The sequence below is a fragment of the Vipera berus genome (genome assembly GCF_964194415.1).
Source record: "Vipera berus genome assembly, chromosome: 7".
NCBI lineage: Eukaryota > Metazoa > Chordata > Lepidosauria > Squamata > Viperidae > Vipera > Vipera berus.
Window position 1 is genome coordinate 76,327,247 of NC_138209.1, and position 19,709 is coordinate 76,346,955.

A 19,709-nucleotide genomic window follows, 5' to 3' on the forward strand; every position below is an offset into this window, starting at 1 on the left:
GACTTTGAGAAGATTTATTAGTGGTTCTATGTATCGAGAGAGATTTTTAAAAAAGTGCATAGAACAAGCCCTTTATTTCACAGCAAATCGTGTAGTAAAGGATTATTACATGGCACAGATCTTTGTGTTAAATCCAGACAATTTAAACCACTAAAATCCATCACAGTGTTATCATTTATTTATTTTTTTGCCCAGAAGAATTATTTTAAATTAAGGCATAAAGAGCTGATGCAGTTTATATGTGAATGTGAAAATGTCAATTCTGACTAAACTTTAAACGCTGTAGAAATTCACTAAGTAGAAAAACTATGTTTAGGATCTCCCAGATTTTTTTTTCTAAAAAAAGTTTAATTGGTGTCAGTGGCTGGGGGTTATATAAAAGCTGCAATGTCAGAAAAAGAATTTCTATTACCTTTTCTGCACGGTATTTTCACAATTAAAATCCTCCCCTTTTTTCCCCCACTGAAGACCTTGCTGGCAAGAATGGTTCCTAAATTCTGCTAATCCTACCATCATCCTATAAACCAGCTTTTTAAAGTCTTGAAAATAGTCATCATACTGTTCCACGTTATGTCTAGCTTGCACATTTAAAGTAGAAAAAATAAAGAGATGTCAATAAACTTACGTACGTGCTGTAAATTTACCTTGTCCTGTAGTAATGCAAAAACTGATTATTTTGTTTCTCTGTTTCATGGTCTTGTTTCATAAAATGGCACCAGGGATTCCTACTGAGAATTTTGTTTGAATTACTCCTTGCTTTTAAAAGGAGACTGCACTGGCCTATACTTGCTAAGGAACAAGCTGCATACTAATGCACATCGTGCTTCTTCAGTTTCTCTCGGTCCAAAATTTTATTATCAGCAGTCCTACAAATTATTCTCGAGAACAAAATAAAACTAGACTATCGCCATTCAGCCCCAAGACCCATAACTGCTTCACGTTAATTTAAAAGCTGTTCTGCCCCTTAGAAAGGGGCATTTCATATGGTTGGTAAAGATGAACAAAACTTGCTTGAAAGTTGGTTTTTTCCCATTTTTCATTTTTTTTTAAAAAGAAACATAGAAAGGTTCTCAAACGCTATTTTACGAGGAATCATAAAATCCCCCAAATGCACTACTACAATTCTTAGAGCAATTCCCAGAATTCTTTAACGTTACTCCACGGCAAAAGACTAGATCTCTGAAACCCCCCAAAAGGGCATTTTATGAACAAATGTCGGGACAGACCAATTTGTTGCCGCAGTTGATGCTAATACAAAGGGTAGATTCCTTGCTTGAAATAAATTGACCAAGCGTAGTTATTAATGGGAGGATCCGTTACCAAGCTTGCTGAGATGTGTAAAAAACCGAAGAAATGTTTTAAGCCCTCGTCTAACTAGGTAGCGGATTAGCGAACTAGCTTTAGTTACAGGATTTGGTTCAAATATATTTCCCATCCTTCAAATCCGGTAAGAATTGGACTCGCGGGAGTTCAAAAGATAACTCCGATAGCAAATTCTACCTGCTTGTAATTTACACCTTCCAGTTTTCCAAGCAACAGGTCTCAACCAACTCGCTACCTTTCAGCAACTTTCCCTACAATATTTTTTGCCTGGGGGTGGGGGGGGGGATGGAATGAAACGGAAAAGTGACGTTCAACCACCGCATTGTATTTGTTAAGACTGGTCTCATGGTTCTCCTCTAAGAATTAAAGGTAACACACAAGAGGTCTGTGTACCTCCTCCAGTTTGTTTCACTGCCGCACCTTGGTGGAACAGGTCGAGTGCAAAGTCACCAGTGAATTTCTGGGATTAGGGATGAGTGAGAAGCTATGACGCCAGACTCTACTAAGTCCACCCTCCTAAATTACCCTATTTGGATCCAGCAAAAGAGATTGAAATGTTAAGGCTTCTCTAACGACTAAATGGAGGACTCTTTTTTTAAAAAAAAAAATAAAGGCCAAATAGGCTTGTTAAAAATGAATTTGGCAGGTTGGGTGTTTTTCAAAAACGGTCAAGAAAAACAGGTGGAATTCCTCGTGGCATTAAAGACGCAATGTTATGCACGCTTACTCAGCAGTTACTATCAGCAGACCTAGGCTCAGTGTTTGGCGACCCGAACGGTTCCGAAACTGCTTAAAACGCAGAACGTTTGCATAGCTTTAGACGCTGGAAGGGTATTCACACAAAAGGTCTCAAACCACCCTGCTATTGTCCTTGATAGCAATTCAAGGATTTAAAAAAAATACAGCAGGAAGGCTTAAATTTCGTTTTTAATGCGTGCCGTTGTGCCCAAAGTAAAAAAAAATAAATGACAATAAAGGTTATCCATCTATCCAGATTAATGCGCGAGAAAGTTAATGTTCACGAGGCTTCAGGTTTCGTCGCTTTGGGGCGACGAAAGGCCAGTTTGAAGAAGCCAAACGACAGCGACGGCCGTCCAACCCTTTGTACACCTCGCGTGTTCTGAAGGAACCGAATTATAGTTTGAACCAAGTTAAGGCTACAAATAGGGGCAGTGTGATTTTGAACTCTGCGGGAAGAGGGGATTTTGTTAATTGGCTGGCATCCCAGTTAGCGTGAATACCCACACTGGAAATATTTTAAAATGGCACCCCAAAAAATGGATCTGTAGGTGATTCTGTATACCCAGACTGTTATTTATGCCCTTCGGTTGCTTCATGATGCAGAAGATAACTTTTAATTGTTGGAACTTCTATTTCAGGGGTCTTCAAACTTGGCCCTTTTATGACTTGTGGACTTCAACTCCCAGAATTCCTCAGCCAGCGTGCACTCTGGCTGAGGAATTCTGGGAGTTGAAGTCCACAAGTCATAAAAGGGCCAGGTTTGAAGACCCCTGTTCCATTTGTAGAAGGTATTTGCAATAATAATCATCCTCCTCCTCCTCCTCCTATACATTCCCTTCCCAAAATCACAGGTATGCTCACAAACAGGGGTTAAATGTTTGCTCCCTGTATTTTGGGGAGACCCTATGTAGCTGATTGGTTACAGTACACAGAACATTTAATTTTAAAAATGGCAATCGCTCAAGCAAATCTTAGTGTTTTTTTAAAAAACGGGTGAACCGTTGGCAGATACGCTGTTGATTTCCATTCATAAAAAAAGAGCTGTTTTCAGCATGAAATTTCTCTGCAAACCTAGTTTTACACTAAACCATATATAGATTTGGACAACATTGGACCAAAATGTCACCTGCATAAGTAAGTCTTAGCCTTAGGCGCATAGAATAATTCAATGTTTGATTTTAAAAACTGGTCTTAAGGTTGTAGCAGTAGCTGCTTAACTCCGTAATTTATCATACTGCAAGAGCGGGATGCCTTTTTTTTTACAACTAGAAGGCATGAAGTTATCTCTGTGGACTTCAACTACCTGTAGACTTCTAACTCCCAGAATTGCCCAGCCAGGAATTCTGAGAGTTGAAGTTCATACATCTTAAAAGTTGCCAAGGTTGGACTTCCGCCGTTGCGATCATTTTCAGGAAAGGGAATAACATCAACATGTTCAGCTTCATAGAAGCTGAACATGCCAATTTTGCTTCTCTTTTCTAACAGGCCGACTACTCAAAATTTGGGCACCCCATTCGTGGAGTGCAAAACTCATGGACTGTGCTGTGTTTGGTTGTGTCGATGTTCCATCAGCGTTTGAATAACATGTAAAACATCTTCATCTAATGCAATCCAGAAGTTACTTTTGACCACAGGAGCTTTCAAACAGTTGCAGTGAAGGAGACCGTCCTACTGATGCATAGATTGGCATGCATTATGCTCTGGTTTTTTTTCTTTTGACTTGAGAGGTTTGTTCCAAATAAAAACCACAAACCCAAGTCCACTGTATAAGGGTGGTGCTGGTTTTTCAAAGTAAATTTTAATTATTCAGGGATTATTTGTTACCTTCCTTCCTCCCTCCCTCTCTCTCTAAATAAAATGGCTCATTGATAAAACTTAAACTAGTTTTACATCAGCTTTCATAACCTGATGTCATCTACGTTGCTGACTCTGCCGGCTAGGAATATGACACAATATTCAGCATCTGCGAAAGGCACTAATTGGAGAAGGCTGTGGAATACACAAACTTTTTGAAAATGGACCCAAATGGAAACTTTTGTGGAATTTCCCCAGAAAATGGGTGTACAAAGTTCACAGAGGAATGTACTGTAATTTTTAATCTCTAAACAGATAGGAAAAGAACCCACCCACTAATCTGAAGAGGTTCAACCGATTATCAATAGAGAGGTTTAACTTTTTTTCTTTAAATATCGCAGGGGACAGAAGTTCGACACCCATCGTTGAAAGGCTGTCACTTCCCACCACGTTAAGTTAATCCATTTAAGAAACAGAAAAAGAAAATGGATATTTTATGTACAGAACAAAACTCTACTGTACAACGATAAGGAATGCTGTGATCACGTTCTTTCTTTTGGTCACTGAAGATTAAACTTGTTGAGCTTTCCCAGGAAACTTCAGTCGACAGCTGGAGCCGGTGGATCTTGTCCCTGTGTGTTAAGAATGGAATTAGAAGTTTCTGAATTTTTGCAAAAGAGGAGGGGTCGTCCACTTACAGATCCTCATGCGTCTTTACCAATTTTTAATTCAGAGAGTAAAAGAAATTACAGGTAATCTCCCTCTATCATCATTATCTATCTTATCTAATATAATCTATCTATCTCCATCATTATCTATCTATCATCACCTATCTATTATCTCTCTATTTCTCTATCTATCTCCCTCTATCATTATCTATCTTATCTTATCTAATATAATCTATCTCCATCATTATCTATCTACCATCACCTATCTCTTATCTCTCTATTTCTCTATCTCCCTCTATCATTATCTATCTTCTTATCTAATATAATCTATCTATCTCCATCATTATCTATCTACCATCACCTATCTCTTATCTCTCTATTTATCTATCTCCCTCGATCATTATCTATCTTATCTTATCTAATATAATCTATCTCCATCATTATCATCACCTATCTCTTATCTCTCTCTCTCTAATCTATCATCACCTGTCTTTATCTCTCTGTATGTATGTATGTATGTATGTATGTATGTATGTATGTATGTATCTATCTATCTATCTATCTATCTATCTATCTATCTATCTATCTATCTATCTTATCATCACCTATCTCTTATCTCTCTGTATCTATCTATCTATCTATCTATCTATCTATCTATCTATCTATCTATCTATCTATCTATCTATCTATCTCTTATCTCTCTTTATCTCTGTATCTCTCTATATCTATCCTGCCTTTATTATTTTTACAAAGAATAACAAAAAATCTTCCCTCCTCCTACTTTCCCCACAACAATCCCCCTATAAAGTGAGTTGGGCTGAGGCAGTGACCAGTCCAAAGTCACCCAGCCGGCTTTCACAGCTAAGGGGGGATTAGAACTCAGGGTCTTAAATATATGGTTTAAGAATAGGTCCATTCATGCACATGGGTGGCAAAGGGAGGAATATACATCTAAAAGCAGAGATGCACTAAAAAGACAGTTGAAAGGCGACAATGAGAAATTCTGAATGTAAAACAAGCAATTTGGGGGTACTGCAAAGAGATGGGCTTGGTAATAAACGTACAAGAAAGAGCCAGACAAAAGAAAGAAGAGAAAGCAAACGCTGTAGGAAGAAACGAGATAGATTTATCTCTCAAGTGAATGATTGCGGCAACTTTAAGATCTGTGGACATCAACCCACAGAATTCCCCAGCCAATCAATCATTGCATGGCCAGGGAATTCTGGGAGTTGACATTACAAGAATTAAATTTGCCAAGCTTGAACTAGAAAGTCAACAAAACAAAAGAGGATATAGGGGCTACCTGGAACAAAAGGGAAAGAATCGTATTAAGGCCAAAGAAGTATGTGGGCTAACACTAATGGGAAGTATGAAAGAGGATGCATGTAGAATGATTGCTGCCAAAATGGAAAAATCAGGGCATCAACCTATCACGGTGACCACATTTACAAATGCAAACTGGATATGATAATGATGTTAAACCGTGTGGATTTTATAAGGAACAAATGGTGTTGGATAAGATATTGTTCACTTCAGATGAGACATTAATTAAGAAAATGTATATATATTTTTTATTAACGTGGGAAATGGAAAGCAAACAGGTTAAAAAGAAACAATGATAAGATGGGCGAAAAGTTTTGGATGTAATACAGAATGAGAAAAATGGCAAAATTTATGGGAAAGAAATTACAAACGGACAATGTCAACTTCTTATAAAGAAAATTTATACAAAATGTTTTACAGACGGCACTTGCCACCAGTAAGACTAGCAAAAATGTTTAAAAATATGTCAGACAGATGTTGGAAATGTCAACATAAGTCAGGCACGTTATTATCACGTTTGGTGGACATGTGATAAAGTAAAGAATTATTGGAAAAAGATACATACTTGGCTAGAAAAGATGTTGGGAGAACATGTAGATTTTAAACCCGAACTTTTTCTACTAGGTATAATGCCAGGAAAGACTAACAAACAAAGCCTATATTTGATTTTGCATGTCACAACAGCGGCAAGAATTTTATTTGCGCAATATTGGAAAAATGAAGGAATACCATCAGATGAAGAAATAATAATGATAATAAAACAATACCAGAGTGCCCAGAGATGGACAGACCGACTATGAGATTGAAAGAAAAAAAAGAAAAAAAAGGAATATTACTAAACTTGGGGCTTATTTTATCGATGGCTAGAGGAAAGAATAAAGGATTAGGAATTAAATAAGTAAAAGTAAACTCAAGACAGCACGTTGGTTGAAAAATTACTATTGTATGTATGGGGAAAAAATAATAAAAACTTTAAAAAAACGAAGTATAAAACCAGAGGGATGAAAAAAAAAAGATTGCTTGCCAAAAGGATATGAGACAGATTGTATGGTGTATGCCAGGGTTGTTCAAACTTGGCCCTTTTATGACTTGTGGACTTCAACTCCCAGAATTCCTCAGCCAGCATGCTTGGCTGAGGAATTCTGGGAGTTGAAGTCCACAAGTCACAAAAGGGTCAGGTTTGAAGACCCCTAGTGTATGCAGACAGTGAAAAAGCAGCAAAGAGTAGAGTTCAAAGGGAACAAGGAAGCGTTAAAAAGCTAAAAGAGGAAGAGAAAATGAAGAACTGTTTAGATTTGGGGGGTGTGGGGGGGGGAATATCTGAGAAATCAAAGTGGCTAGCAAGGAGCTTTCAAGAGAATGAAAGGAATGCCATTTAGAATCCTAGCCTTATCCGTTAATCAGGTTATCACCGATAAAGGCTGAAGGGAATTATTCAAACAGCCCTCTCTGTTTTCTTGCAAGTCCCGGGTGAGACTATAATCCACCCGTGCTGAGTTAGCTTTGTGCTGCACGGTTTCGGTTAAGACTTATTTCGTGGGATGTGGTAATATTGCATTGCTGTTTGGTAAAATTAGTTAAACTGCATTAGAGAATTTTTGTCACCAGGGCTTGGGAAGGACAGCGAGGATTCTCACCCGGGACTCGGCCGGGTAGCGCAGAATGGGAAGGAAATGCATAATACAAGGAGGAAACTACAATCCACCCGTGCTGAGTTAGCTTTGTGCTGCACGGTTTCGGTAAGACTTATTTCGTGGGATGTGGTAATATTGCATTGCTGTTTGGTAAAATTAGTTAAACTGCATTAGAGAATTTTTGTCACCAGGGCTTGGGAAGGACAACGAGGATTCTCACCCGGGACTCGGCCGGGTAGCGCAGAATGGGAAGGAAATGCATAATACAAGGAGGAAACTACAATCCACCCGTGCTGAGTTAGCTTTGTGCTGCACGGTTTCGGTTAAGACTTATTTCGTGGGATGTCGTAATATTGCATTGCTGTTTGGTAAAATTAGTTAAACTGCATTAGAGAATTTTTGTCACCAGGGCTTGGGAAGGACAATTTCCTTCCCATTCTGCGCTACCCAGCCGAAAAAAACGAATGCCTGGGGGAAACAGACTCACGTTATGCGGGCGGGACGGCTTTTCAGCACCAATCGATCTCCTTAAGCTGGTAGGCCTCATCAAGAACAAAACCAGGGCTAGGACCAGCCAGCCCACCATAATCATGGTGACACTGAAGTCATGGTCAGCAGATGGATTCGGTCCCGGCACTAGAAAAAAAAAACACACAACACACAAAAGGGCAGAATTAACTTCAGACCCGCCAACGAATTATCGGCAAGACAACTCAGTTGGGGGGGCAGGGCAGACTTGTGAACCAGGCAGAGTATCGACATAATGCTAGGAGTCCAGGTTGTGCTTTGTCTAGACCAGGAGTGTCAAACTCGCGATGTCACGTGACGTCGCGCGACGTATCGGAGCTTTTTCCCCATTGCCGGCAATGGGGTGAGCGCGGTTTTGTCATGACGCATCCGGCCCACAGGCCAGCAGTTTGACACCCCTGGTCTAGACTACCTTACGGTGCTAAGAGGAGTTGAACATCAGCAACTGGATATGTTAGACTCCTCGTCCTAAGAGACGTCACGCTAACGCTGCCTAATCAGGATTCCGTGTCTGCGGAATAGTCTCAGTTGCTATCAGGCACAAACCAACGGAGGATCACATGCTGGGTTACGTATCCTGTTGGTCTGTCCTGAAGGCGGTTAGTGTGATTCTATTGTTACAGAAAAGGCTGCTCCCTCCATTAATGTTGCTCTGGGAGCTGGAACAAAACTCATGCTTTGGTTTCCACCTTAATTGGGGCCAACGTTTCTGAATATCCAAGGCCCAGGTGTCTCCCAAACGGCATTTTCCGATTCATTTTGTTCTCCAGGGAGATTAGAGAGACCGGAACTGCTCCGAGAATGCCATCGGCAGGGACTCCGCTGTCAAGACCGCCCAGCCGTGTTTTTCCCTTCTGTGGACCAAGCCGAACATTCAAATCGGGCCATCCTCACGATGCTTCCAAAGAACACCAAGCCCATGACTGATTAAGGGATCGTTCGGGGACGAGTCATCTTCTAATCTCGAAGGACAGCAACCCAGACTGTCTGCAGTTAGGATCCCTGAAGCTCAGCTCTTAATCCTACGTTGATTTGCTACAACCCTCGTTAAAGTGATGAGCCTTGGTGGAGCAGTGGGCTAATGCCTCCTTAAGTAACCCCAGCTGCCTGCAATTAGTGCAGGTTCGAGTCCCACCAGGCTCAAGGTTGACTCAGCCTTCCATCCTTCCGAGGTAGGTAAAATGAGGACCCAGATTGTTGGGGGCAATAAGCTGACTTTGTAATAATGCCGCTTGGGGGGGTGTGAAAGCCCTAATAAGCAGGCATATACATAGAATGAAGGCTACTGCTAAGCTTGTAAGCCGCCCTGAGTCTTCGGAGAAGGGCGGGATATAAATGGAATTAAAATAAAAAATAAATAAAATAAAGTGACGGCATGGGACAGAAGCCAACAAAAAATAGTAGTTAAGAAGCACTAACTGAGCTGCAGAATAGGGACGCGTCCAGAACAGCTAACGCTATCGCTCCCGAGGGCTTCTTCCCTGTCTCAGAGGTAAGAACATAGACTAGGGCTGGAAGGGACCTTGGAGGTCTTCTAGTCCAACCCTCTGCCCAAGCAGGAGATCCTATCTCAGTCCAGACAAACGGCTGTCCAATCTCTTCTTAAAAAGCTCCAATGGCAGAGGCACCCACCACTTGTTCCACCGATTGTCCTCACCGTTTGGAAGTTTCTCCTTAGTTCTAGCTTGGCTCTGTCTGTAATGATCTCCCATCAAATCTCTGGTTAATTTAAATCCATAGTCTAACAGAGCGAAAGAGCTCGCAGGCGAGCAGGATAAGAGGGGGGGAAGGGCCACTAGAAGAGGGCTGGGACTGGGTTAGCGCAGCGTGAAGCCCACCTGAAGGTCAGAGCAGCGAAGGCAGTTGAAGACCTCTACGCCTCCACTGCAAACGCACTCAGCAAGCTGATGTTGGGTTTCCTCGACTGCGGGACGGTTCCTTCACCAAGACGTGGGAACAAACCCAGAATGATGGCCGCGAGCAGGCACGCACCACCAACGGGGTGGGGCTTGCGCCCACCTGATGCTCACTAGCCCTGCCCCGTTCTTGCGCCTTGTTTCTGTGGCCCCGCGGCGGCCGTTTTTGCACCTTGCAGCGCATCGGCGGCCCGTTTTTGCACAGTGCGGCAGCGGCCTGTTTCCACACGCCCGTCGCGCCGTGGTGTCCATTTTTGCGCATTGGGGCGCGGCTGGTGAGTCTTAAATAGATAAATACAACATCTGACATGATATCCTATGTGGGTTTTTGTTGTTTTTTTCAACTCTTGATGATTCCCCCCTCCCCAAAGTAGCTCTGACTTCAGTCTTCATGAAGAAAGGAGCAGGTAGGACCCCAACCCACCCCTTGGCAATTCTTATAGGTTAATAGTACATGGGAGGCTGCTTGAGAGGAACATAGCAATCGAATCTTAGTCACAATCCAAACTCAGACTGCGATGATGAATCACTATTTGGGCGTGAACCACAAGCACCAGGCAGCTTTTCCACTTCACCTTGGTTGACTTTCAACTGAGCATCTATCTATAAATCCCATCTAGCAAACTTGGCAGGCTCTGGCTTTCCTTTCCTTCCACGCCTTCCTTCCGCTAGCTCCATCTTCCCCAACTATGGCTGTAAATTAGAGTTGCAATCCCAGTGAAGTGCTGGAAGTGATGAGGTTGGCTTGGGGAAAGCTGAGCTAGCTTGTCAATAGGACACCTTATGCTCATAAACAAGAGGACTTTTTCTTAATTCCAGCATCCTGGCCAACCATTCATGGCATTCCGAATTAGCGGCCACAGGTTGCATTTTTGGCCTGTGGATGCATGTCCAAATAAAAGAAAGGTTACAATTATTATTTTTTAATCTTACCCTAAGGATCCCAAACGGCTTAAAAGCAAGGCAACTTATTTTTAATCTTCATAATAACTTTCCCCCTCGCCGATCAACCAAATTAATCTATTAAATTGATTAAAGTTGCAACTATGCAACAAAAAAAACAACAAAAACCTTTAATTCATCTAGATTCGTGGTATTAAAAAATTACTGCTGGAAGAGACTGCCGTATGTAGCGCTAAAATAAATACTAATTTATAACTGAAGTGAGGATTTATCAAAAGAGATTGGATGAAGCAATGTTCTCTTCCACAGTCCACAAATGTCAGCTCTACTTTCATGTGCTGATGATGCCATATTATTAAACAAAATATAGGCAGTCATACAAAAGCATATGATAAGACTACTTTGTCAGTTATTAGTCAACAGAAATGGGATGCTGAAAACTACCTCCTTAGAAATTGACAAGACCTCTGGCTAAGCAACGCAGCAAAAACAAACAAAATGAATACCAGAAATGAAATATAGACAGAAAGCAAAACTGGGTGCCAAAAATTTTAAGCATTCCAGGCTTCTTTCTGAATGCAAAAAGTCAACAGCAGACCTCGGAGCTATTTGCATATTCCAAGCCAGGCATATCCTGTATGACAGCTCTCTGAATGAAAAGACTGTTTGTCAAACGTATGAATGAGGCTTTCAGCTTTACCAAGGAAAGGTATTACTTTGTGGCATGCGGAAAGAAAGAAAGAAAGAAAGAAAGAAAGAAAGAAAGAAAGAAAGAAAGAAAGAAAGAAAGAAAGAAAGAAAGAAAGAAAGAAAGAAAGAAAGAAAGAAAGAAAGAAAGAAAGAGAAAGAACGAACTACTTTGTGGCATGTGTCACAAAAGAAAGAAAGAAAGAAAGAAAGAAAGAAAGAAAGAAAGAAAGAAAGAAAGAAAGAAAGAAAGAAAGAAAGAAAAGGTACTACTTTGTGGCATGTGGCACGAAAGAAAGAAGAAAAAAAGAAAAAGAAAGAAAGAAAGAAAGAAAGAAAGAAAGAAAGAAAGAAAGAAAGAAAGAAAAAAAGAAAGAAAGAAAGAAAAGGTACTACTTTGTGGCATGTGGCATGAAAGAAAGAAGAAAAAAAGAAAAAGAAAGAAAGAAAGAAGAAAAAAAGAAAAAGAAAGAAAGAAAGAAAGAAAAGGTACTACTTTGTGGCATGTGTCACGAAAGGAAGGAAGGAAGGAAGGAAGGAAGGAAGGAAGGAAGGAAGAAAGAAAGAAAGGGTACTACTTTGTGGCATGTGGCATGAAAGAAAGAAGAAAAAAAGAAAAAGAAAGAAAGAAAGAAAGAAAGAAAGAAAGAAAGAAAGAAAGAAAGAAAGAAAGGGTACTACTTTGTGGCATGTGGCATGAAAGAAAGAAGAAAAAAAGAAAGAAAAAGAAAGAAAGAAAGAAAGAAAGAAAGAAAGGCAGAGGGAGGGAGGGAGGGAGGGAGGGAGGGAGGGAGGGAGAGAGAGAGAGAGAGAGAGAGAGAGAGAGAGAGAGAGAGAGAGAGAGAGAGAGAGAGAGAGAGAGAGAGAGAGGGGAATGTGTTAAATTCTGTGGCAGGCTAGGATTTTCAGACCTGACTCATTTATTTGTAACAGCAGAACAGACATCATTCTGACTTCAGCCACACCACAATTTACTTGCTTCCTCCACAAATTTTCCATCATGAAAAAGTCCATCAGGGAGCAAAAAAAAATTACAGAAGGATGAGTCAGAGGCAAACAACTAGCAGATGATTTGGGCCATAATTTGTTAATCTTACGATAATCTACTTTATTATAACTTATTATCACAATTAGCACGATGTACAACCAAATTATCATTCTATGAAAATTTATTCTGGCAACCACTATAATGTATTACAATTATGGCCACAATTAGCACAATCTCCAACTCTATCGCCATAATTTATTGTTACAATAATCATAACTGATTATTCTGGTTACATTTACCAACCGGTAAAGGTTGTGATTGATATCTTGGAACCAACCAAGAAACAAACCCAGTTTCAAAATCTTTGCTTAAGATGCTGTTATATGATACAAACATCAATGTATTTCTCCCCCCTTCAGATTACCGTATTTTCCGGCGTATAAGACGACTTTTTAACCCATGAAAATCACCTCAAAAGTTGGGGGGTCGTCTTATACGCCCAGTCATCTTATACGCCAGAAAATCAGCGTCTGGCGTCTGGTGGGAGCCGGCAGGGCAGTCCTGTGCACGCGCGCACTCCCCGGCTGCTCCTTAGCAGCTGGGGAGTGCGCGCGTGTGCAGGACTGCCCTGCCGGCTCCCGCCTGACGCTCTTCCCTCTTGAGGCAGCACCCCCGAGGACTCCTTAGGAGCCAGGGAGCGATGCTGCCTCAAGAGGGAAGAGCGGCGGGCGGGAGCCGGCAGGGCAGTCCTGCACACGCGCGCACTCCCCAGCTGCTAAGGAGCAGCCGGGGAGTGCGCGTGTGCGCAGGACTGCCCTGCCGGCTCCCACCAGACGCCAGCCTGCCCTGCTTCCTCCACAGTGAGAGGGGAGGGCGTGCCTTCCCGGGATCACTGATTTTCTGGCGTATAAGACGAAAAATCTTGAAAATCATCTCAAAAGTTGGGGGGTCGTCTTATACGCCCAAAAATACGGTAATCATAACTAATTAAGAAGATGCCTGTGTTAATCAGAACAGAGGAAAGACAAAAGGTGGCATTCGCAGATTAACTTATTTTGGCTTAGTGACACTGGCTAGTGTAATGCATTTGTTCTTCAATCATTGTTTCACATTGTAACCATCTACAAATACTAATACTAATAATACTAATAAAGTTGGAAGGGACCTTGGAGGTCATCTAGTCCAACCCCCTGCTCAGGCAGGAAACCCTATACCATTTCAGACAAATGGCTGTCCAGTCTCTTCTTAAAAACTCCCAGTGTTGGAGCATTCACCGCTTCTGGAGGCAGGTTGTTCCACTGGTTAATTGTTCTAACTGTCAGGAAGTTTCTCCTTAGTTCTATTCATAGTAAATATTCTCGCCTTCCAATTACTTACATTCCTGAAGACATTCTGTATCCGTGCAGTAGGACTGAGATTGCCGTAACTGAAATGAAGACAACGACACGAGTTTAATTAGATTTCACCAGCTTTGAAGCTTGTTGGACAATCTCCAAAGATTAAAATACACCGGAGAGTGAAATGTCGTTTATAAGAAATCCATTTCTGCCATCAGTCGTAATCGCCTGCCCTGCGGCAAAAGGTGGCTGGTGCCTCTTATCCCGTAAGTTCCCATGAAGTGTGGACACTCACAGAAATGTAGGTATTCCTCAGAATTTCTCACTATTCACAGCAGAGCCAAAGAAAAATTTCAGAGAAAAGCTGACATTGGCCAATAAAGCTCAACGCCTCCATAAATTGCCCCCTGCAACTACGCAAGTTTATTGCTATATATAATTGGGAAATTTTAGGAACACTAATGATGATATCTTTTTTTTTATTAAAGAGTTTTACAAAAACAAGATTTTACAATACATCCCCAAATCCCCCCACCCCAAACCCGCCCACTCCCCCCCCACTTCCCAGAGCTAAATACAGGATTATAGTTATGATAATCATATTCTAAATACAAATTATGCATAATATACAATAACCAAATTCATACAATTAACCAAATGCTTTAACTCCCCTTTAACATAACTGCATACAAAGTACCAATAACAATATCCCTCTAAAATCTACTCATAAGCTAAATGGAACTTTTTAGTCCCATATTTATTCTGAATATAATCTATCCATGTCCTCCAAACTGAAATATATCTTTCCTGTGAATGATCTTTCAAGTAAGCAGAAATCTTAGACATTTCTGCAAGATTCGAAACTTTAAACACCCATTCTTCTATAGTAGGCAAACTATCCTTCTTCCAAAATTGTCCCACCAGTAACCGTGCTGCTGTTACCATATTCAACATCAAATTAGTTTCTTTAACATCACAATCTACAACAATACCCAATAAAAACAATTGCGGAGAAAACTTTATCTTTCTCTTAAAAATCTTTTGAATGTTCCACCAAATTTTAATCCAAAAAGCTTTTATATTTCTACAAGTCCACCACATATGAAAATAGGTGGCTTCTAAACTACCACATCTCCAACATTTAGACTGTAAATTAGGATACATGTTAGACAACTTCTTGGGATCCAGATGCCATCTATAAAACATTTTATAAAAATTTTCTCTTAAGTTTTGAGCCTGAGTAAATTTAACATTTCTGACCCAAATTATCTCCCAAGTGTCCAACGAAATTGGTTCCTGAATATTTTGTGCCCACTTTATCATACAATCTTTAACTAATTCCGTTTCCGAATCAGAATTGGACTAATGGTATCTTTATATGTGCTTCCTAAAACTCTTAACACCGATTCTGTTCCAGGGCAAAACAGGACCTATACACAGCACAATCGTTTCTTGTGAACTGGGTCCAAAACCCTGCACTGCTTGAGAGTGCTCCTAATAACAATCTTTATTGATTAGCCCGTGGGTGCAGAGTTCCAAACACACGTTATACTAAAATGCAGTAAAAACAATCTAGAATGGGATTGGTTAAAATATAATTTAGAGCAGAGGTCTTCAAACTCGGCCCTTTTATGACTCATGGACTTCAACTCCCAGAATTTCTCAGCCAGGCATGCTGGCTGAGGAATTCTGGGAGTTGAAGTCCATGAGTCATAAAAGGGCCGAGTTTCAAGACCCCAGATTTAGAGTAAAACAGAAATAAAACACAGTTTTAAATGAAATTGGGATACAATTCCATTTCTAAAATGAAACTAGAACCAAAGACGGCAATTGAAGGTGTAGATAGATAAAATACGATAAAATTATATTTCGCTATCACCCCTACAACTCACCCCAATCCGTCTCACCTATGCTGATTTTAGCCGAACCATTTTGCTCAGCTACTGTAATTTTCAAATTCTGGCCGCACATAAGTTATTTTGACGTGGGGGGGGGGGTTTACAGTACTCATTTTTCAGCCAGGTGGTCCTCCCCTTACCACCATTTTAGTGACCAAAGTTACAAAGACCATTTTTCACACTTAATGACCGTCGCAGCATCCCCGTGGTCACGTGATCAAAATTCAGATGCTCGGCAATTCTCTACTGTTGGAAGGAAGAAAAAATACAACCAAGAAAATCCTGTACACTTGTGTCTATTCTATCCCCAGGAATGGAGCTTGACTTTTTATTGCTTCTAAAGAGTCCATAAACAGGCTTCTACCTTACTGTATGTAGGTTTTCTGTTCTTTTAAACAAAAGAGGGCAATATTAACATAAATTTAAGCTGATGGAAAACCATATGGCTGCATTAGCAAACTCTCTTAGAGAGCTCCTTTCATTTATTACACTCTGATTCTTAATTCCATCCTCACCACCATCAGGAAGAATCCCAATTGTGCTCTTCGGAATTAGCCAGCTGAAATTAAATCAAAGTAAGACACAGTGACTATATATTAAGATTGGAGACGGTGGGCCCGTCTTTTGAAAGAGCAGCACCATCACTTGGAAAAGTCTTTAGCAAACCTCGTGATAATAATAATAATAATAATAATAATAATAATAATAATAATGATGATGATGATGATGATGTTGGAAGGGACCTTGGAGGTCATCTAGTCCAACCCTCTGCCCAGGCAGGAAACCCTATACCATTTCAGACAAATGGCTGCCCAGTCTCTTCTTAAACACTTCCAGGGATGGAGCATTCACAGCTTCTGGAGGCAGGTGGTTCCACCGGTTAATCGTTCTAACTGTCAGGAAGTTCCTCCTAGGTTGCTTCTCTCCTTGGTTAAGTTTCCATCCGTTGCTTCTCGCCCTGCCTTCAGGCGCTTTGGAGAATAGCTTGACTCCCTCTTCTTTGGGGCAGCCCCTGAGATATTGGAAGACTGCTATCATGTCCCCCCTCGTCCTTCTCTTCATTAAACTAGACAGACCCAATTCCAGCAACCGTTCTTCATATGTTTTAGCCTCCAGTCCCCTGATCCTCTTTGCTGCTCTTCTCTGCACTCTTTCCAGAGTCTCAGCATCTTTTTTACAGCGTGGTGACCAAAATTGGATGCAGCATTCCAAGGGTGGCCTTACCAAGGCCTTGTAAAGTGGTATTAACACTTCACGGGATCTTGATTCTCTTCCTCTGTTAATAGCTTCTTAGTGTAAAAATATAGCTTTTCCAGAGAAAAACTCGCCACATTCGGGATTCTATAGCTCAGAATCATTTACATGCTTGCATTCTTACGTTTGGAGAACATGCAAGGACATTCCAAGAATTTCTGAAGTTTAGCACAGCAGAGATTGAAAACATGTTTATTTCCCTTCTTCCTTGGGAATGGCAGAATCCAAGGTTGTGTGTGTGTGTGTGTGTGTGTGTGTGTGTGTGTGTGAGAGAGAGAGAGAGAGAGAGAGAGAGAGAGAGAGGGAGAGAGAGAGAGAGAGAGAGAGAGAGAGAGAGAGAGAGATTTGGGTTTGCACAGAAAGAGAGTTAGAAACGAAATATAAATGGATTCTGACAGTAAGGAATTTTGGATTTGTTTTTTCTCTTAAAGACTATGCAATCCCCTTGCTTCAGGGTGGGGTTAGGGCGTGACAGATTGGAGCTGAGCGTTTACTGCCGGGAGTTCATCTGCAGACAATTACTCTTGGCAGCCAGGGAGAGAAATATCTCCCGGGACCAAGGATTGAACTCACGGCCTGCTGATCGTGAGGCGAGAGCTCCACCTCTAGGCCGCCACGCCAACTCCATCAAGGTAAGGAATATCACCTTGGGGAAAAAAAAGAAATAGGTTGCAAAGTTGAAATAACAAAGCGGCAAGCGGGATTTGAACTCACGGGCTTCCCCCTGACGGACTTGTGACAAAGACACAACAATTCATTTAGTGGCCAATAATAAAGGAAAGGGACGTGGTGGCTCAGTGGGTTAGGACGCTGAGCTTGTCGATCAGAAGATCGGCAGTTTGGCGGGTCGAATCCCGAGTGCCGCTTAGTAGAGTGAGCGCCTGTTACTCATCCCAGCTTCTGCCAACCTAGCAGTTCGAAAGCACGTAAAAAATGCAAGTAGAAAAATAGGGACCACTCCGGTGGGAAGGTAACAGCGTTCCGTGCGCTTTTGGTGTCCAGTCATGCCAACCATATGACCACGGAGACGTCCTCGGACAAGCGCTGGCTCTTCGGCTTTGAAACGGAGATGAGCACCGGCCCCTAGAGTCGGAAACGACTAGCACGCATGTGCGGGGGAACCTTTACTTTTTACCAATAAAGGAGAATATTTGTAGCTCAGGATGGAAATGAAGGATCCTTGGATCTCACTGAGCTTGTTTTGTTATAGACGTTTCATTACCCAACTAGGTAACGTCATCAGTGCTTGCTGAAAATTAAATCTCAAGGCTTCTTGGTGGCTGTAGCAGCTCTGAGAACATATAATTCCTACGGGAACACCAAATTGTGTTGCGTGGACTTTTGCTATCCCAAAAATACTAACACGATCAAAGATTACCATTTCCCACCCCACTTTATTTTGTGTGATTTATGAAAGCCAATTTCTATCTTCCTCTAATTTATTTTTTTTCAGCACGTGGAAAGAGGGCATAAAAACTTCTCCACAAAGCAGCCCAAGGGTGGACAAGAAGCAACGGTTGGAAACTCATCAAGGAGAGAAGCAACCTGGAACTAAGGAGAAACTTCCTGACAGTGAAAACAAATAACCAGTGGAACTACTTGCCTCCAGAAGTTGTGAATGTTCCAGCGCTGGACGTTTTTAACAAGAGATTGGACAACATTTCTCTGAAACGGTATAGGGTTTCCTGCCTGAGCAGGGGGTTGGACTAGATGACCTCCAAGGGCCCTCCCAACTCTTTCTATTCTGTAAAAAAATATGCAAGTTATCCCAGAAGAAAAATACATTCCTCGCTTCTGCAAACACCGGCTACAGACAGAGGTTGCAGCCCCTGGATTTTCTTTATTTTATTTATTTATTTATTTTTATTACATTTATATCCCGCCCTTCTCCGAAGACTCAGGGCGTCTTTACAAACTTAGCAGTAGCCTTCATTCTATGTATACGCCTGCTTGTTAGGGCTTTCACACACACACCCCAAGCGGCATTATTACAAAGTCAGCTTAATTGCCCCCAACAATCTGGGTCCTCATTTTACCTACCTCGGAAAGATGGAAGGCTGAGTCAACCTTGAGCCTGGTGGGATGCGAACCTGCACTAATTGCAGGCAGCTGGTGTTACTTAAGGAGGCATTAGCCCACTGCTCCACCAAGGCTCAGATCACATCTGAGCAAAATAAACCTGTCACGACGCTAGGACTCCTGAAAATGGTGGAGGAGGTTTGCGAACAATTGTTCCAGGTGTAGGAATGAGAGAGTTACAGCAAGTAAGGGAGAAGTCCCCTGAATCCCCGAAGCGTAACGACTACAGCTTCCGTGAAAAAAAAACCTCACTGCTTCATTTCACTTTTCAAAAGTTTCATATAAAATTTCAGGAACTAGTAAGACCATCGGAGCGGAACAGCTCAGCTGCAAAAGGCTGGAGGACTCGTATCTCCTCCCCTAGAAGAAAAACAAAAATCTCATCGCGCCCTAAACTTGTTTCCTACTTTTGGGGGGCGGGGGGGGGGGTAGGGGTAGTTGCTTGGTAGTTCCCAGTGCACCCTACTACCTACCAGAAGTGTCTCAATGGACATTTGCCTTCCTAATCTCAGCGTGTAAAAAAGGGTGTCAGGCCCTGGGCTGCCTTTCTAGAGATCGAATGGAACTGTTTCTATAATGCAACCTCCTAGCTAAGCAGTATATAGATGTGAATAATAATAATAGGAGCAGCAGCAG

The 19,709-nt window shown here is 41.5% G+C and overlaps 1 protein-coding gene and 1 long non-coding RNA gene across 5 annotated transcripts in view; one reads left to right on the forward strand and one right to left on the reverse strand.

The window, feature by feature from the left end:
- SMIM14 (small integral membrane protein 14) overlaps window positions 1-19,709 on the reverse strand; it is a 46,228-nt gene continuing 26,519 nt past the window's right edge. For both annotated transcript variants that reach the window (XM_081332895.1, XM_081332894.1), the window contains exons 3-5: window positions 13,883-13,931; window positions 7,971-8,119; window positions 1-4,490 (exon numbers count right to left, since the gene is read on the reverse strand). In XM_081332895.1, the coding sequence (XP_081189021.1) occupies window positions 4,458-4,490; window positions 7,971-8,119; window positions 13,883-13,931 (231 nt within the window). In that variant the 3' untranslated portion in view covers window positions 1-4,457. The remainder of the gene's footprint in view (window positions 4,491-7,970; window positions 8,120-13,882; window positions 13,932-19,709) is intronic.
- Window positions 4,491-19,709, forward strand: part of LOC308671001 — a 23,972-nt gene continuing 8,753 nt past the window's right edge. Inside the window, exons 1-4 of one of the 3 annotated variants that reach the window (XR_014027128.1) lie at window positions 4,491-4,610; window positions 7,458-7,805; window positions 8,782-9,503; window positions 17,426-19,000. This is a non-coding gene — a long non-coding RNA (uncharacterized lncRNA). Of the gene's footprint in view, window positions 4,611-7,457; window positions 7,806-8,781; window positions 9,844-17,425; window positions 19,001-19,709 lie in introns of those variants that run through there. The other 2 variants (XR_014027127.1, XR_014027129.1) reach the window with 2 other exon arrangements.